General features: G+C 40.7%; 1 protein-coding gene across 1 annotated transcript in view; it reads left to right on the top strand.

The window, feature by feature from the left end:
- The window catches only part of ZDHHC13 (zinc finger, DHHC-type containing 13), a 40480-nt gene extending 30927 nt beyond the window's left edge, over positions 1 to 9553 (top strand). The window contains exons 14-17 of the mRNA XM_006753982.2: positions 440 to 523; positions 4720 to 4877; positions 7392 to 7489; positions 9007 to 9553. Of these exons, the coding sequence (XP_006754045.1) occupies positions 440 to 523; positions 4720 to 4877; positions 7392 to 7489; positions 9007 to 9145 (479 nt within the window). The 3' untranslated portion in view covers positions 9146 to 9553. The remainder of the gene's footprint in view (positions 1 to 439; positions 524 to 4719; positions 4878 to 7391; positions 7490 to 9006) is intronic.
- The last annotated feature ends 5039 nt before the right edge of the window (positions 9554 to 14592 follow it).

The following is a 14592-nucleotide window of genomic DNA, read 5'->3' as shown; positions in this document are numbered from 1 at the left end:
CTCAGTGGATAGAGCGTCAGCCTGCGGACTGAAAGGTCCCAGGTTCAATTCCGGTCAAGGGCATGTGCCTGGGTTGCAGGCACTTCCCCAGTGGGGAATGTGCAGGAGGCAGCTGATCGATGTTTCTCTCTCAGCGATGTTTCTGGCTCTCTATCTCTCTCCCTTCCTCTCTGTAAAGAATCAATAAAATATATATTTTTAAAAAAATAAAAACAAAAAACCTCTTTTAAGTATTGAATAAATATTAGTTCAGTTAACATGGACAATTGACCATGCCATGTTAGAGTGTTCGGTTTTGGTTTAATGGTACTTAAAAGCACAGCAACAGCTTATTTCTTTACTTTTGTGAAGGCTGTGGACAGGAAGTGGTTAATAGGCTCTTGGTCTGGAACATAATTGTACGAAAATATTAAATATGTTGATTTTCTTTTTTATGTAGGTTTCGGCAACCATCGCTATTACATATTCTTCTTATTTTTCCTTTCCGTTGTGTGTAACTGGATTATATATGAATCTTTCATGTGTAAGTATAAATTTTTCTTACAGCAAGCTCATGTACCCACATCTACATACACTTTTCCTTGTGAACTCTTACATATCACATTTGGGCTAGGTGACTATAAACTATACCCTAATAAAAACTAAATGGATGTTGGTAAGATTCTTGGCATTGGGAAGCTGCAGGAAATGCTATGAGAGGTTAGTTGTCAATACCTTTGAAAAGATTTTACTCTAAAATGACCTTGATAAATTAGAAAAGTGGTAAAAAATACAAATTTATTTAAGGCAAGTGCAGATTTATCACCCAGTGAAAGGAGGAAAAATCAGCTGCTCAGGAACAAAAGCAAGTGGAGAGGTAAGTAAATAAAAGGAGGCAGTGGGAGATTGGAGGAAGACAGGTTGGGGGACTTGGCAGGTTGTCACATTGGAACAAAACTCAAAGCTCATTTCCTTTGATAAATCTCACGTCACAACTTATAACTGTACCAATCATTGAAAGGTTGGGAATAATAACTTGGAAGAAAATATTAGATCACTTATTCTGCATTCCTGAGCAAGGAAAATGACTTTTTAGTAGCAGTGTAAAGGCCATCTCTGGGCATCTCATGTAGGGAGTGACAGCCAGCTGTTCCAAGGTGATCAACTAAGAATAGCTTTTAAGTTGTAGCAAGAAGGATTTTGGTAGCTCCTAAGAATGCATGACTCTGCTTTTCAAACCTTGGAATAGGTTACTTTACTGGAAAAACCTGTAGTGCTTGTGATTTATTTTGACTTTGTTATTGTAGTTTATTTTGACTCTGTTATGTATTTATTGTGAAAACTTTGGGAGAGTTTGGCTCTAGAGCTTCTATTTCCATCCCCCCTCCTGTTGAGCATATATTTATGCTCAAGTCTTCTATTTTGCCAATAAAATACTAATTTGTTGCTTGAGCTAAAATCTAGAACAATTCAGAAAGACATTAGGAAAGTTTTTTCCTACCTTTTTTTCTTTTTCCTTTATCATCCAATGCTCCACCCCTCCCTAAGTCCTCCTGCCCTCCTGGTTTTCTTTAGTTAAAATTTTTAGTTTTTGAAAGATAGTTGCTTCTACATTGTCCCCCAGCCTCCCAGCTCCCCTCCCCAGAAACATTCAGTATTACAAGTTCTGTTTGGTCTGGGGTTTCATTTTTAGAGGTTGCTAATACCTATGTGAAATGGTTTGTTTCTTGCCCTGCTATAGGCATGGAGAGGACTTCAATTACCATGCCAGCCCCGTTCCCACCTGACATCACTTGGGAATGCTTTTGTGGCTCAATATAACTGTCACCATCTCAAATGGGTCTAATAGTCAGAAGGTTGTGATCCCTGATCTCAGTTCTTGCCAAAGGCCATCAGGGATCCTGCGCATTGGAATTTAAAACTTCTTAGATTATGTCCTGTGGTGTAGAAAATAAAAGATTTTTTCAGTGCTTCTTTCTGTTGAAAGGGCTGCCCTTTGAAGGCCTGACATTAAAGCATGTTCCTGGAAAACCTTTTTAAGCTGGCCCATGGACCAACTTGTGCCTTGGACTTGATCCTAGGGAAAAGGAGCCAGGTTTTACACCACTCTTGTCTCTCCCCCTTCTCTCTCTCCACTAAAAATAGTCCCCTTTGTTTGGTGTGTCTGTCCAGCATAAGACTGTATTGATAAGGACAGAAGTGATTTTCCATTACATTCATTCTTTCCAAGTTGTTTTCTTATGACATGCATTAGTTCTTTCCTCCTCTTTGTCTGTATCCTCTGGCTCTGAACGAATTTGTATATAATGTTTTGTTTCTTAGGAACAGTCTCACCTTTACATTCACTTACAACTAGCTGAACATATCTGGTTACTTTTTATCCCATTTATATTTTGACAATTTTTTTTTACAATGAATGAGGACATTGTATCTTTTATCATTTCACATACAGGAAAAATGAACTTAAAAAAAAAGTGCTCCATTTTTCCAATGCGTCCTCCCTGTCTTCCCACCTTTTTTGTTTACCATTAACACTCCTGTTGCTGTGCACCCTCTCTGTGTGATCCAGTTGCATCTGTACAGGCACCATCCATTCCATCTTGTGAGGTCTGTTTTCAGGGTGGACAATAAGTAACTCAACGTGTCTGCATTGTACAAGTTACAGGGAGAAAGATCTTAGATTATTGCTAGAAAGAACATTCTAAGTATCCGAGCGATCTAAAGATGAAAACAATTGACTTGGAACCACAATAGGAGTTCCCTCTCATTAGCCAGTGAATGTGTTAGTACATATTAAAGTGTTATATTGCATATCAGGTAATGTACATGGCCACTTACAGTATATCTTTTATATTAAATCTGAAATCAGTTCTATGGAAACTTCAGTTTGAGGTCATGCTGTGTTATCGAAATAATTCCCAGAGGAGAGCAGTGGAAGACCATAAGCTGAAAGAAAGTCAATACTCTTCCTACTCAGCTGTCTTGCTGCCTGCTGGTGGAAATTACATTCTCTTATGTCATACCAGGTGCATGGGATGCTTCTTTCTGCGCCGTCCCAATGAGAAGCTCTGAAGAGTGTAATTTGCCTTGTTACCTTGATTATTGCTCTGTGATGATTGCTGTTAGAATGCTTCTGGCATATATCCATGAAAGATAGCTGGGACTTAAATGATACAAAAAAATATATAGATATTTGGGACAAAAATGGACAGTCGGTTGATAGTGAAGTCATGGACTCATATATCCTTCTTGTCCCAGGAGCTCTTAAGTATTGCTTTGGGAAATTGCCTAAAACTGCTGATCAAATTGTCAGAGGCATTTATGAAACCTCAGGGTACAAATCTACAGATTTCTCATTTCAAAAATAGTTTGCCCTTTATTAACAGTCATGGTGCCTGTAAAAGTCATTGGCTTTATATAACCTTAAAGGTCTGTTCCCTTGTTTCTCCTGCTTCCTTCCTACATTCACCTCACTACTGTCTTAGCTATATGGGTTAGGGGTTAGTTTTCTGAAGACAGTAGTGAAGTCCTCTTTTAATTGGCATATAAATAAATTCTCCTGGGGGAGAAACTGAGCTGTGATCATATGAATCTTACTCTCTTTCTGTACTTTTCTTGGGGCATCTTTCTCGGGCATTTCCTCACCTGGCCTTTTTCCCTCTGCAGGATAAATTACGGTGCCAATGCAGAAGTACGCTCGGAAACTGCATGCTCTTAGCTTGTGTTCCAGTGGTATCTAGGTGCTTTCAGGATTTCTTGTGCCCACAACAATGGCCTGTTGATCAGAACCCTTAATAAGAGTTTATATTTAGTTCTGTGATGGCCCATATCTTGCTATAACATGGATAAGATAGAGAATTTTCTAAGACAAATATTTATTAAACTAGAGGCCCGGTGCACAAAATTTAGCCCCTGTGGGATCGAGCCTAAACCAGCAGTCGGACAGTCCTCTCACAATCTGGGACTGCTGGCTCCCAACTGCTCACCTGCCTGCCTGCCTGCCTGATTGCCCCTAACTACTTCTGTCTGCCAGCCTGATCACCCCCTAACCACTCCCTTGCCAGCCTGATCGACACCTAACTGCTCCCCTGCTGGCCCGATCACCCTCAACTGCCCTCCCCTGCCAGCCCGGTCGCCCTTAACTACCCTCTCCTGCCGGCCTGGTTGCCCCTAACTATTCTCCCCTGCAGGCCTGATCCCCCCCCAACTGCCCTCCCCTGCTGGCCAAATCTCCCACAACTGCCCTCCCCTGCCGGCCGTCTTGTGGCTGTGGGCGCCGCCATCTTTGAGGGTGTGGCAGCAATCAGTATATTCCCTCCTTATTGGCTGTGGGCACTGCCATATTTGCAACAGTGTGAGGATCAATTAGCATATTCCCTCTTTATTAGATAGGATATAATCATTCCTGAGTTCTTGAACAATTAACTTCTCTGGCCAGTGCATTTTATGCTGAATATGCTGATCTTAATGATTTCGTGGACCTTTTTTGCTTTTATTTCTTCACTGCTGACTACCATTGCATTGTTATCATAGCCATAATTAGCAGTGAGGTACTGTTTTTCATCTGTTAGAAGAGCTGGCATTTGGAAGATAAAATCTTGAAGTCAGGTTCTGATCTGGGCCAGTGTGTCTTCCTTTCTTTTTTCCCTAAAAAAACTTCAGTGATTTTTAATCTTCCTGCATAATGATCAGCAATTTATTGTCTTTTTAAATAATGGGTTCCTTTTTGTGAATTCACAGATTGGTCAAATCATTGTGCCACAACCTTCAGAGAAGATGGACTATGGACCTACCTCAATCAGATTGTGGCTTGTTCCCCTTGGGTTTTATATATCTTCCTGCTGGCAACTTTCCATTTCTCATGGTCATCATTTTTATTAGTAAATCAACTCTTTCAGGTATTTATTTCTCTTCTTATAATGCCTTTAGGTACTATTTCCAATAACCTGTATTAGGGTAAAAAGACTTTAATTTCAAATCAGAAGACTTTGTTTCTAGTGACTGTCACGTTCTCTGTGGGTGTAGGCATGTTATTTGACTCCTGAATTTCAGTTTCCTTGTCTGTGAAATGGGGATAATAATGCCTGTCTACTCTCACAGCAGGGTTTAAAGTTAGAATGATAAATTGTTAAGTGTTGGCCCTAGGAATTATCTAACCTATTATTTTACAGAGGTACAGAGGTGAATTGAATCCTCAAGGTCATCCAATGAGTAGGAAAATCTAAACGGGAAACTTAGGTCTTTTGACAGTCCCATTTAAGGGCTTTTCCCATCATGCAATTAAAATATATGTTGTGTGAAAGCATGGTATAAACCGTAAAGCATGCGAGTGTGAGGCGATTATTCTCCCTCACTTTTCCAAGCCTGTTTGTTATCATTATTATGCAGTGCTTAAGTGGATAGAAGCAGAGAATAAATGAAATATATACCACTAACCAGTGGACATGGTAATTGCACTTCCAGAGAAGGTCATGGCCATTAGAAAGTCCAGGCTCCAGGGCAGTAGTCATCTTCAGCCTTCTATGGCGTTTCTATCCCTTCCCTGCTGCCTGTCTTCCCCTGAGCAAAACCTGGTTCTCATTGTTGTTATGGCTGCCTGTATGGAATGGACAGCCATGATCAGTCTGCACTCTGCGCCATTTACTGTAAGACTTGAGGTAATTAGAGCATTATTCAATGAAAGCAAAATACATTCCACTTTTATGGGGAAGTAATCAATTCTACAATAATAATAATAAAGAAAATTTTAAAAGGGAAAATTGCTAAGGAAAGGAATTAAGCTAATAAAACTGACTGAACTGAAGTTTCTGAACATTCATCTTAAATTCCTATCCCTCTGATATCTACAGACTCTGGTGCTAAGAATGGATATCAGCATCTGCGATTTTTAACAGTAATTACTGTCATTTATAATACCTAATATTTATACTTGCTTTACATATTCCAAAGCACTTTCCCATCTGTTTCCTTACAAACATTTGAGATGCAGACTATGCCAAAGTAGTATCTTCTCCATTATATGGATGAGCAAACTAAACCTAAAGATGCTAAATGCCTTCCTTGTGGCCGTAGGGCCAGCAAGAGGAGTTAGATGTTGAACCTAAGACTTAAGGCTTCAATTCTAATTTTCTTCCTCCTTTTCTGGACTCTTAGAATAAGTACAAGTACGTGAGACTATAATATTCTTAAATTTATAAACAAAAAAAGGTTAATATATTTGTGTATATTTTCTAAGGCAGGAAAATGGACTCAATGCTTTGGATAGTTTTCAAGTATAGGAATTCAGAGCAAAGTTTTCTTAATAAACAAAACAACTCAGTTATTTGAAGCCTTTCAGTTCCTGAGGGCTCTGGTGAGTTATGGTTTTGACTGTGGCCAGTCATACTGAGACTGTCGACTGCTGGTTAGGACCATGGGCTATGTTCTCACACTGACCGAGGTGTCAGTCCCAGTTCTGCCACTTTCTAAGCTGTGGGGCCTTGGACCAGTTGCTTCACCCCTGTAAGCCTCTGCAGTAGGTATTTTAAATATATTATCTCAAACCCTTAAACAATCTAATGAAGATGATAAACTCTGTTTTAAAGATGAGGAACTTGATGTCTGGGTTTTTTTGGGTGATTAAATGAGATAACTCAGTAAATAGTAGTATTTTTTTAAAAATATATTTTTATTGATTTCAGAGAGGAAAGAAGAGAGATAGAAACACCAATTATGAGAGAGAATCATTCATAGGCTGCCTCCTGTACACACCCCAGGAGGGATGGAGCCCACAACCTGGACATGTGCCCCGACTGTGAATCAGACAGTGACCTCCTGGTTCATAGATCGATGCTCAACCACTGAGCCACACCCGCTGGGCAATAGTAGTGTTTTTAATGACATGGGAGTTTTCAAGTTACCTTAATTCTTACCTCTCCCCAAATATATAGATTTAAATATTCTTTACTTAAGATTATTAACTTTTTCACTGGCTATTTTCAAAGAGATACTAAGAAGAATATGCAAGTTGAAATAATTGCATTGATACGGACCTTATATTATTTTATTTATCTAAAAGTTGCATGTTGAATTTATTGAGAATCTAAACATGGCCATAAGCCATGGCTTGAAGTAATTACTAAAGCAGTTATTTCATGACTCTCATTAAGTCAGTGCACTGTGCTTTCCTGAAGGTTAATAAAATAAGACAATAAAAAAACAAAAAGCTCAGCTACTAGATTTACATAGGAGAGTCTACTTAGCGCTGCTGAATCTTTGCCTTCACCTTGATCCTTGGTTAGAAGTCTAGGTAATAATGATTTGTTTTTTTTAGAGGGGGTGGTACTGCATGTTTTCCAGTTTCCCATGATGCACTGCTAAGAGGGATGGGGCCCTGATGTGGTATTTTTCATGTACCTCCCAACCTTTTTCAGATTGCTTTTCTGGGCCTGACCTCCCATGAGAGAACCAGCCTGCTGAAGCAAAGCAGGCATATGAAGCAGCCATTGTCCCTCAGGAGGACACCCTACAAGTAAGTGAGATGTTCTTTCCACTGAGTCCTAAGGAAGATGCTAGTCTAGCCATTGGTTGCCCAATCCAGTGTCACCACCCTTGGCCATGCTGCTGTCCTCTGACTTGTTATCTGGTAGAGTTGACCCTCTTTTTTTCTTGGAAGCCTCAGTGGCAGGAGATGAGTGCTAAGGTCATGAGCCCCAAGGTGGTAAGAATTTGGGATTTAGTCTGTTGGACTCAGCACAAATAATAAGTGACTGTGAAGTTTTGCCAAGATGGGGAATCTCTGCAGTCAAGCCACATGGTCACAAGGTTGCATATTGCTGGCATGAAGTCAATGTGAGATAATTAAGCATGTGGCTGAGAAAGGCAGCCATAAGGCTGTCTGTACAAAGCGTTAGATTGTGAACTTTGCCAAGATTTTCAACCTGGCTTTCTATCACCAGTAATTATTTCAGCCCTATGTTTAAGGTGCCCACCTGTGTCAGGGAGAAGCCAGCTTTTGAGGTTGGGGTATGTTCTTCCTAGAGTGTTGGTTGTATAAAACCTGTCCTCAGTTGAAAATGAGAATGTTTGTATAGGAAGGTCGTCATCTTAAGATATGAAGGATCAGGCTTTGAAGCTTATCTCCCTGTCACATGTATAGGGGTCTTGGAGGCTGGGAATGCTGTGGAGGTGACCCAGAGTCCTCCAGGGATTTGAGCGCTCACTGCATATCTCATTAGCAGTCTATTTTAAAGCACATTTGTGATACAAGATGAAACTGTTAGGCTGTTAGACAAGGAAATCAGAGCCTGGGATGTGACTCTGATGTGTATTTAAAGAGGAAAGAAAATGACTTTATTGGGAAGAGGTGGCTAAAGTGATAGAGAGCGGAGAGCGGTGTTAAGCTGGTGATGATTGTTTCAGACTGGCAGTGATATTAATAAAGTCCCTTTCTTAGTGGTTTAACCAGAGGGATAAATACTGAAGTATGGAAGCCTTTGTGGTAGAGGTGGAATTTTCAGCTGAGCCTTGAAAGTTGTGGGGCGAGCATGATGGAGATGGAAGGAAGGGCTATGACTATATCAGTGTTTTGGAGGACTAGACAGTCTCCAGGATGTAAAGTGAACTGGGAGGAATTGAGATGGGCATCATTTAGAGAGCTATATAGGTTTAGAAAAAACCCATCTTGTTGATTGGTTTTTTTTCTGGGCTTTGAGATAATCAAAGTGAATTAGGGCAGTGGAAAGGAAAGAAAGAAACTTACTGATGGCAGTGACCATTCCAGTGAGTGGGAGACCCAAAATGAAGCTATTTGGTTGCTGGGCAGAAGCCAGGGACTCTCAAAATTAGGGATTCAGTTCCAGAACTGGAACTAGGCTTCTGTTTTAAGGTCCCATAAGCCCAGTAACTGATTCACTTCTGGATTCCTGTAGGAGCTCCAAAGGACATTATACATTGTACAATCTCAGTGAATGTTTATGGTGTGAATGAACGTTTGTCAAGAGCTACACAGGAAATATAGTAAGACATGTTCTCTTCCTTTCTTGGCAGCCTTGGGTTCACCCAGAACCTTGCAGATTTCTTTCAGTGTGGCTGCTTTGGCTTGGTGAAGCCCTATGCAGTAGATTGGACGTCACAATACACCATGGTCTTTCACCCAGCCAAGGAGAAAGTTCTTCGTTCAGTATGAAGCAAAGCAGCCTAAAGCTCTCACTCTGATCTGTTTGTGTTTATGTTCACGCCCTGTGGTGTAAAAGTGAAGATTTAGAGTTCACCTAAGCCCAGAGGAAACACAGGTGGTTTTTAAAGCCATTTGGTGAAAACAGAAGTTGTCGGTAAAGGCATAATACTTTTTTTAGAGTTAACAAGAGCAGTCTTGGCAGACATCTAAAAAAAAACCTTTTATATTTTTTACAAATGCAAGTTACTTTTGGGGGGGATAATATTCACTAATTATGGATAAAATGTGTTATTTTCAGATACTTTATTGGCTGTTTCAAAATAGTCTGTTCTTTAAACTTGTAATTTTTGATAAATTATTTGTCTTTGTTTTATCTATAAATATGTAAAAATATTTAAATAGATATACTGTTTTGCTTTCACACTTAATAAAAAAAATTTTTGTAGTTCTTTTGTAGTTTCTGACACTTAACATTTCTCAAATCTTAAATTGAGGAAAGGTACGTATAAAACAAACTGATTCATGATTCTAGTCATGAGTTGAGGTCACTGTTAACACCCATAAGCAAGATTTAATTTAGTTTTCCATCTTACTTAGAAAATTGGACATAAGAAGTCTTAAAGATGAATTATTTTCACTAAGTAACCTGAAACTATTAGACTGGTGTGATTATAATTGCTAATTTCCCTTGTCCTGGAGGAAATACTAACTGACTTTAATTCTTGGTATTCCATAGGTTCCCATTGCTCTTAGGGTAAAAGCTAAAATCCTCATGTAACTTCTGAGGCTCTGAATAAACAACAGAACATTATTTTGTTTACCGTACTCACTCTGCACCAAGCTTTGTACTCTAACCAGATTCGTTCTTTCTCCTACAGAGCCTTTGCAGGTAAGGAAATGAAAGTCTAAAGAAGTTGTATCTTCTCCAGGGTTACATAGATACTAAGTGGGATGACCACTCTAGAGTCCCAGTCACTTAGAATACTGCCTGACACATATGTGTTCAATAACTATTTGAGTTAATCTGTGGAATAGCTTGTTGAATGAATTGAAGGGTTTTAAGCAGGATATGATGTGATCAGGAGTTATATTTGAAGACTGATTCTCAACTTACCTTTTACCCCAAGAGCAATGGGAACCTATGGAAGGATTTTTTTTTCAAGTTATAGCTTCTCTTCCTCTCTTATCAACCACTGCCAGGTAAGTCTTCTCAACTTGTGGTCCATAGACAGTTTACATCAGAATCAGGCTGGCACAGGTCGGGGTGTGGCATCCAGGATCAAGTGTTCAGAGTTTAAATTCCTCATCTCAGACCTTCCAAATTACTGTCTGAGGGTGAATTCTGGAATCCATATCGTCTCAAAGTTCCTTGGTGGTTCTTACACGCACATGCTGTAGTTTGAGAACTATTTTTACTTAAGGAATTTTTCTTTCCACCATTCTATTTTGGCTTTTCCCTCAAGTACACAGTGTGAAAGTTAAAAAAAAGTATGAGAATGAGTGTTTTATAGCTAGACACCTTGGTTCGACTCCTGGATCTACTAGTTACAAGCTACTTGTACTCTGGGCAAATGACTTAATATCCTCGTGCCTCAGTATCTTCATTTGTATTATGTGGATACTAATAGCATATACCTCCAAATGTTGTTAAGAGGATTAAATGTGTTAATACATGTAAAGTGGTTAGAATTGTAACAGGCACATAGTAAATGATCAATAAATGCTGGCTGTTTAGAAATCTTTGGGAAATAGACTGGAGAGAGAGAGAGAGAGAGAGAGAGAGAGAGAGAGAGAGAGAGAGACACTAACTAGTGGTAGTGGTAAGGAAATGCACCAATTTCACCCTTCTGTCCTCTGTGTTGCCTGTTCTGGGGCCAGAATTCTGAAAACTATCTCCTTGCCAGCTGACTTTCTATTAAATTCTGACAGTAAACTGGAAGAAAGAGGGGAAGAAAGGAGTTATTCCATTGTACTTGCTTGCTATCCCTCTCAGTGTTGTCCGAACAATGGCCCTTCACCCTGACAGTGACAGCTGAAAATCAGTGTCTAGCTTTCCGCTCCCCTCCCCAAAGCAGTCCTGTTATACCCCTTAGAAGCACCAGCAGTAACCAGGCAGGGCTCTCTCCTCAGAGGTCTGACTTAGTCCCTGGGAGACTTCTTCTCAAGGCATCCAGACTAGGATTCCTCCACCTGTTTTCTGTCTCCCCACCCAGAGGTGGTAGACGCTTCCTGCAGTTACCTCTGTGTTAGGTCAGTGTGTTCCTCCTCACATTTTCAAAAATATTAGCTGCTGTTTAGCCAGTCCCCTCTATTATTTTCTTTCTCTTAAAAAAACAACAACACACAATTGGTGTGGTTTCTGTTTTTCTGACTGGACCCAGACTGATAAAGTATGTTAGAGATAAGCTTTTAATAATGGTCCAGGCTAGAAGTATTGAAGGCACAGAAGCAATCCGGCAGGCCCAGGTTACTGAGTGAATGTGGGGGAGAGGGAGAGGACGCACAGGTGACTTTGAGGTGTTGAACCCAGTGAATGAGAGGATGGCAGTGCTATTCTAAGATAAGGAAAATAGGCGGAGAGACTGGGGATGAGTTTGGTGGTTGGTGCCTGCTGCTTGAGATACTTGCAGGCTATCCAGTGGGAAAGTCTAGAAGGCAGCCAGGAAGAGGCCAGCATCACCTACACAGATGATGAGATTGTTACAAGGGAGAAGGAGAAAAATGGGATGAGAATGAAAAAGAGAGCTGCCCTCCTGAAATGAGAACATCAATTTGAAAAAGAGACCAAAGGTGACAACGCAAACAAACAAATAAAAAAAATGTGTGTGAGAGAGAGGAGAAGGGCAGGAATGTGACCTTGTGGAGGAATATGGATTTGGAGAACTGGAGGAGGAAGAAAGGACTGGGAGGAGGTTGGGTAAGAGGATAATCAAGAGAGTACAGCGTCATGGAATTCAAGAAGAATTAATTTCAAAAAGGAAACAGTCAGTGGTCAGGAACGAAGGAGAGTTGAGAAAAACAACTGAAGAAAGACCAGAGAGTTTATGATTAGAAGGTGGCGTCGGGTGGGGAGATGCTGAGATGCTAAGAACTAAGTGGACTCTGAAAGGAGAGGAGAATGCCATAGCTTGGAGGTGAATAGAAAGGTTTTGTTTTAATTTTTTTTTAAAGCTAAGAAACCTGATTATGTTGTTTGGGGCCTAAGGAATACGACTGTTAGATTATTTTGTCCTAACTTCATTTCTTTTCCCAAATGTTTGTATAGCCACATTAGGAATAGCACATTCGAATTGGTTTCACAAATATTGGGCAAAATCCTGATGCTTCTCCCTGTGATTTAAATGGACAGGATGGACACTGAGCAGTGAGATATACACATCTCAGGTGTAAGACATCCAGTGTTTCAGGTGGGTGTTAGTCAAAGGAGTTAATGCTATAATATACATCCCCTAAATCTCAATGGCTTAATACAACAAGGCGTATTTCTCCCTTCTACATCAGTCCATTTAGCTGTTAGCAGGTGTTCTTCCATGCAGGGACCCAGGCTCCTTCCCAGCCTAGTGGCTCCAACATTGCCTAGGGCCTCAGTGCCAACTGGCCTTCTATATCCACAGGTCTGGAGAGGATGGAGACTCCCCCGGAGGCCTTGGAGGTCAGACCTCTGTTGGCCAACTGAGCCCCATGTCCCAGTCTCTGGCAGGGGAGCATGGGAGATGTAATAGAACAGTGTGCCCTGAGGCAGAGGAGAAATAGGAAGACTGCTGATACACAAAAATGTTCTGTCTTTGTTTTGTTTTGTTATTTTTCCAATACCAAGGCCTTTCACTCCAGTAGATAGTACTAGTAAACTCTTTTGAAATTCTTGCAGAATTTGCATTTAGTCCTGCCTGCACTCTTCAATTTCAACTCACTCAACAAATGTTTGTTAAGTGCCTGCTATTTGCTGAGCTCTGTGAAAGCAAGCCTGCCACATTCTAACAAAAAGACAGGTGAGAATGCAAGGTTTCACGTGCCATATTATATATTGGTTGTGGAAACAGAACTGGATTAATTCTCAGGTAGTTTAGCAGAGGTTTTGCAGAGGAGATGGCATTGGACCTGTGACTTGGAGTTCACCAGGCTAAGGAGTTGGATGAGAGGGTAAAGATGGAGGGGGTCCCATCTTCCAGACATTCTAGGCAACAGGAACAGCATTGGCAAAAGCATGATGGCGTGAGGCTACTTGGCATCTTTGGAAAGCTTTAAGTCTTCAAGTACAGGTGGAGCTTACTTATATGGAAGAGATTGTCTAAAGTAAGTTGAAGAGGTAAGTCCAAGGCCAATTCATGAAAATCCTTATATGACATGCTGTTGTGGGCCAAATTATACCCATGCCTCCAAATTTATATGTTGAAGTTCTAACTCCGCCTTGCTCCTTCCACGCTGACACCACTCCTCAGAATGTGATTATGTTTGGATATAGGGTCTTTACAGAGGTAATTAGATTAAAATGAGGTCATTCAAGTGCTCCCTAATCCTACATGACTGGTGTTCTTAGAAGAAAAAACTATCAGGACACACATGCGCACACACGCACACAAGACTACAGGGAGAAGGTGGTCATCTACAAGCCACGGAGAGAGGCCTCAGAAGAAATCAGCTCTGCCAACACCTTGGTCTCAGACTTCTAGCTGCTGAAACTGAAAATGTCATTTCTGTTGTGTAAGTCACCCAACCCATGGTACTTTGTTATGGAAGCCTAGCAGACTGAAACACATACCAAAGAATAGGAATGGAAGGGTATCTTCTAGAGATGTTTTGGAGTCAGAATCGGGGAGGCTTAGAGAGTGAGGCAAGGAAAGGTGAGGGCGAGGGAAATGCTAAGGGTGAGAGAAGTTTTTAGCTTCAGCCTACAAGTCTCTAGTGTGGGGACTTCCTCCTGAAGGGCCAGGGTAGTGTACTGCTTTCAAAGGCAGGCAGGTTAAAGAGGACTGGGTTTAGTTAGTTCAATTAATCACTGGTATTATTAATTATTGACAATGATGGGAATCTATAATAATAAAAGGGTAATATGCTAATTAGGCAAAACAGCTGAACCATCTTCTGATGTCCTTCCAGACATCCTTCTGGATGAAGCAGGGGCTGCGAGGGCTGAGCCCCTTGCACGAATTTCATGCATCGGGCCTCTAGTCTCTTAGAAAGCTCTGGCAAAAAAGTTAACAAGTTAAAACTACATGGTCCTGTGCTTGCTTCTGAAGAGAATGTAAAATGTATATCATCAGGCTGTTTTGATGGAATTGAATGACCCCAGTGAGAGCCCTGGACAAGTGAAGCATACATCGATGTGAGAGAGTTATCGATAGTTTGTCTCCTGAACACTCCCTGACCAGGGATCAAACCCACAACCAAGGCATGTGCCCTGATTGGGCATTGAACCCATGAAGTTTTGGTTTATGAGCCAACACTCCTCCAACGAA

The sequence above is a fragment of the Myotis davidii genome, unplaced genomic scaffold (genome assembly GCF_000327345.1).
Source record: "Myotis davidii unplaced genomic scaffold, ASM32734v1 scaffold330, whole genome shotgun sequence".
In the NCBI taxonomy this organism is placed as follows: domain Eukaryota; kingdom Metazoa; phylum Chordata; class Mammalia; order Chiroptera; family Vespertilionidae; genus Myotis; species Myotis davidii.
The sequence above is the reverse complement of the archived record's forward strand: the minus strand, read 5'-3'. Positions and strand labels throughout refer to the sequence as shown.